Raw genomic sequence first — 4,636 nt, 5'->3', positions numbered from 1 at the left:
TTGGGTAAACAATCTGCGAGAAAAGGATAACATAAATTTTGTTCAAGATGGTTTTGCAGTTCAATGCAATATTTAGGGAAAAACAAAACTTAGAGCTGTTTCAACAGAAGAGTGAACAAGTCCAGAAATACTGCTCAATCTTTCAACAGGTCCCTGGTGAGCTCCTACTGTGTCAGGTTCTACACTGCTTTCTCAGTGCACCATGATAAAACAATGTACATACTATGGACAGAGTCATGAGCAAGACCACCAAACATCCAGTCATACCTCAGAGGAAGGTGGGAGGAAGTAACAGTTATCTAGACCCTTCAAGGGGCTAGGCCTTGGATTGGGTATCTCCTATGTATTAAACTCAGTATTCAAAGCCTCTCAGTGACATTTATACTATTTATGTAAATGTTGTTGTTGTTGTGTGCTGTGGAGTCGATTCTGTGAATAGCAATTCTATATGACAGAGTAGATTTGCCCTGTAGGGTTTTCTAGGCTGCAGTCTTTACAGAAGCAGATTACCAGGTCTTTTCTTCCACGAGGCCACTGGTGGGTTTGAACCTCTGATTTTTTGGTTAGCAGCCCAGTGCTTTACCATTGTGCCACCAAGGATTCTTCTATATGTATACAGTACTAATTTAATGATAAAGTAACCAAGACAGCGGTGAGTTAAAATAATCTGATCATGCGAATTGCTTTGTAGTAGATTTAGGACTTAGCCTCAGGCGTCTCTGACTCTGTAATCACACGGTACTTAATGACTTGAAGGCAAACAAATTGGGAAGAGAATTTAAGAGTGTAGAATGGTACAGAGGAGCAAAGGGAACTAACACATCTGAGCAGGGAGTATGAGCTGTCTATGCATATTACTCCACTTGATTAGGAAGTTTTGCTTTCTTATTCTTAGAGAATGATATAAGGGGAACCCTGTGTGCTTATGGAAACTCACAAATGTTTCCCGACCTTTAGATTTTAAGTGGAAAGCACAGGTCTAGAACCCAAGACTGACTGTTTTTAAATTCAATCCCCTCTTACTTATTCCATCAATTGCAAAGTCACCCAGCCTAGTGGTAACTTCAAACACAAGAGTTTAGTTTTTCTTAGAAAGACACATTTCTGAAATAATATAATAATATATGACTTATTAATAATATCAATAATGTAATAATAAGGATAACTAACATGGTTAGGAACCCTGGTGGCACAGTGGTTAAAGCACTCAGTTGCTAAGCAAAGGGTCAGCAGTTCAAACTCACCAGCCCTCAGCCTGAGAAGATGTGGCCATCTGCTTCCGTAAAGATTTACCCAAACAAAGATTTACAGCCTTGGAAATCCTATGGAGTCATTAGGAATCAGAATCGACTCAACGGCAATGGGTTTGGCTTTTCGTTTCTTGTCTTAGCATGGTTTAATTAGTTTTTCACGTATAGTGTACCTTTGGGCAGCTTTACTCCTTCGATTTCTTTAATCTGACTGATTTCTAAAATTAAGTTTTACCTGTCTGTAGACAAAATTGTGTTACTTTTCTGTAGTTATTTTTTTAGTCTGACTTGGTGGGATTATTTCCAAATTCAGACACATTCCTTTCACACACTGCAGAAAGAATCATCAGTTGAAGAAGCAGAAGTATTTAGCTCAGGTTTAATAAAAGGAAAGTGCCTACCAGCTGATTGAAAATGTAGTAAATCTGGAAACTCCAGAGTTCCACTTCTCGATAGTAAATAAGGCAAGTTCAGGGTTCTGTGCCACGTATACTAACTTAATAGGTTTGGAACCCAAAACACCTTGCCACACATTAACACGAGAAGATATATTTCTTTTCCAATTTCTAGCAGCCCAGAAACACCAGACTCAAATTATTTTGTTTATGAATATAATAATGATTTGATGCTACTGGTAGATTTGCAGCAGTAAATCTGGATATGTACATGAGGTTCGTGAGCGGAAGTAAGAACGGCGACGGATGTAAAACCATTGTGTTATTTGTTCCACTTTCAGGATGAAAAGGCTGCAATTAAGATTTCCTAAATCTCCACCCTCTCCAAGATTTTTATATTTTAGTTAAAGCCTAATGAATCTAAATTTGCAACTACATTTATTTATAGCTTTATGACTTGTGAAATCAGATCAACCTATTAACACTCTTGAAATTTAATGTGGATTGATACTTGATCTGGATAGTTTTAATGGCCAAATAGTATTGAACACATTGGTGTGCACTTTATGAATCTCATTTACACTTGAACTAAAAACAAACAAACAAAACGTGTTCAGATGAACTTACTGAAGTTACAACTGCAGACACAAGAATGCAGTGACTGGCACAAGTGAACTGTGATTTGAAAACTTTTGTAAACTGAGGGAACATCCAGTTTCCCTCCAGGTTTCTGCTAAGATATGAAATCTTCATAGTGATCTACTTTCAGGGTTAAAAGCTTTGACTCCCCAAATTTCATACTAAAATGGTCAATGAAGTTGGGATGGAAGATAAGATACAGGGTACTGTCTATGATCTGTCTTATGTCAACGATTGCATTAGAGACAACGGGACTCTGAGAAACTTAAATATAAGAGATAATTCAGGATAAAGCAGGGTGGAGGAGAAATACCACATGCATGGCAGGGAGGGAAGATCTGGGACAACTTAGTGTTGGGGCCCAGGAACCAGAGAATAGAATGAGATGAGAGATAGGGAATGGAGGAAAGAAGGAAGGAGAACAGGGAGATGGCCATTCTTAGGTTTTCACATTTCCAACTTTTCTCACTCTCATCCCTAATGGCATCATGCTTCTCAGAGCCTCTGTGACATCTTTGTTCCGGAGGCTGTAAATGAGGGGGTTCAGCACAGGGGTGATGATGGTGTAAAAAGCAGACACCATCATGTCCTGCTCAGCTGTGTGGTAGGATCTGGGGAGCATGTAGGTATAGATGGAGGCACCAAAAAAGAGCACCACCACCACCATGTGAGAGGAGCAGGTGGCGAGGGCCTTCTTGCGGCCCTCAACTGAATTTATCCTGTGGATGAGGTGCAGGATGAACCCATATGAGGTGGAGATGATGGAGACAGGGACGAGGAGCATAAGAACACAGCACAAATACATGAGTGTCTTATATAGGAAAATACTAGAGCAGGAGAGCTTCAGCAGGGCTGGAGCTTCACAGAAGAAGTTCATAATTTTTCTAGAATGACAAAAGGGGAAACTCATGGTAACAGGGGTAAGCAACAAACCATCAACTATTCCCAGGAACCAGCAGCCAGTCACAAGGATCCAGCAGACTCTCTGGTTCATGAGCAGCGGGTAATGGAGAGGTCTGCAAATGGCAGCATATCGGTCATAGGCCATGGCAGCCAGGAGGAAAAACTCAGCTCCAGCGAGGGTCAGATAGAAGAACATCTGGACCCCACAACCTAAGGGGGAAATTGTATTATCTCCCATAACCTGGTCCATGAGCATCTTGGGGATGGTCACACATATGTACATGAAGTCCATGAGAGAGAGTTGGCTAATGAAGAAATACATGGGGGTGTGAAGGCAGGACTCCCTGTGGATTAGGAGGATGAGAAAGGCATTTCCAGTTAGGGCCATCAAGAACAAGATGAAGGACAGACTGTAGAGGAGGACTGCATGCTTTGTTGAAACAAAGAGCCCCACCAGGATGAAATCAGTGCTTGAAGTTTGATTTACTGAGCGCATGGTCCAGCTTCCAGTTTTCACCTGGGGAAGAAAATAAGGGTCATTGTTTCTAAATGTTCCCTGTATATGTTACTGTCCTAACCTTTGTCCAGTAGGGCATGTGCTTTTAGCTGTTTTTACAAAGTGAGATTGAACCGATATAGAATGATGACATCAAATGCCAGTGAAGCCACACCAAGAAATGATGAGAAGCAGGGTCAGGAATCAAATACACCTGGGAGGGTGGACCCCTTGTGAGCTGTATAAAGATAAAGCATTTAAACTCTTTAAATCTTATTTACTTCTCCTAAAATTGAGAATTTTACAGGACTCACTTCATGGGAAGTTATAAAGATTAAATGAAACAATGCACATTAAGTTTGTAACACAATGTGAGTGTTAGACAATTCACTAAAGCTCCCACTCTACTTTTAGATACAGTGGCTTTCAGTAATAGTAGTCGTAGCTGATGCTAATCTCTTATTAATATCATTAATAGTACTCACATCATCATTGAAATTTTCTGAAAAATTGGAGGTCCTTTGAAATCTCCTCAAATACAATCTAGCCATCATATCTCTCTATTAACACCCTTACCCTCACTGACATATTTCATTTGTATTCGACTCTTCCTCACATGATTGAGCTCAGTAAACAGCAGCACTCTGCATCAGGAGCGGGGGTGAGCCCAGGTGCTGGGGAAGAGCAGCTCAGGGCTGCAGGGGGCAGGCCAGGAGAGCAACAGTATGCTGGCTGGTCCCTTTCATAATGGAAAAAGGGATTAATTCGGCAAATGAAAATATAATCCTCTTTCTCAATGTCACAGAACAGAAACTGTAAATGCTGTAAATAATAAGTAGTTAATTGGAAAATGAATTAAGTTGTTATTTGTTTTCCCTTTGCAGATACTATTTATCCCTCAAAACAGTGCTTAATACGTTAGACATTTTGTACACACTGGTAGAAGGAAGTTC

General features: G+C 40.3%; 1 protein-coding gene across 1 annotated transcript; it reads right to left on the bottom strand.

The window, feature by feature from the left end:
• Nucleotides 1–2,362: 2,362 nt before the first annotated feature.
• Nucleotides 2,363–4,295, bottom strand: LOC100671061 (olfactory receptor 2T3-like). The gene has a single exon (XM_023542470.2). It carries the CDS (start codon nucleotides 3,681–3,683, stop codon nucleotides 2,724–2,726), a length of 960 nt encoding a protein of 319 aa, XP_023398238.1. The 5' UTR covers nucleotides 3,684–4,295; the 3' UTR covers nucleotides 2,363–2,723.
• Between the last annotated feature and the right edge of the window lie 341 nt (nucleotides 4,296–4,636).

This window comes from Loxodonta africana, chromosome 2, assembly GCF_030014295.1.
Source record: "Loxodonta africana isolate mLoxAfr1 chromosome 2, mLoxAfr1.hap2, whole genome shotgun sequence".
Lineage (NCBI taxonomy): Eukaryota > Metazoa > Chordata > Mammalia > Proboscidea > Elephantidae > Loxodonta > Loxodonta africana.
The sequence above is the reverse complement of the archived record's forward strand: the minus strand, read 5'-3'. Positions and strand labels throughout refer to the sequence as shown.

What these genes read in the sequence shown, in the direction of transcription:
- LOC100671061 (XM_023542470.2), bottom strand. Translation starts at nt 3,683, where the DNA reads ATGCGCTCAGTAAATCAAACTTCAAGCACTGATTTCATCCTGGTGGGG.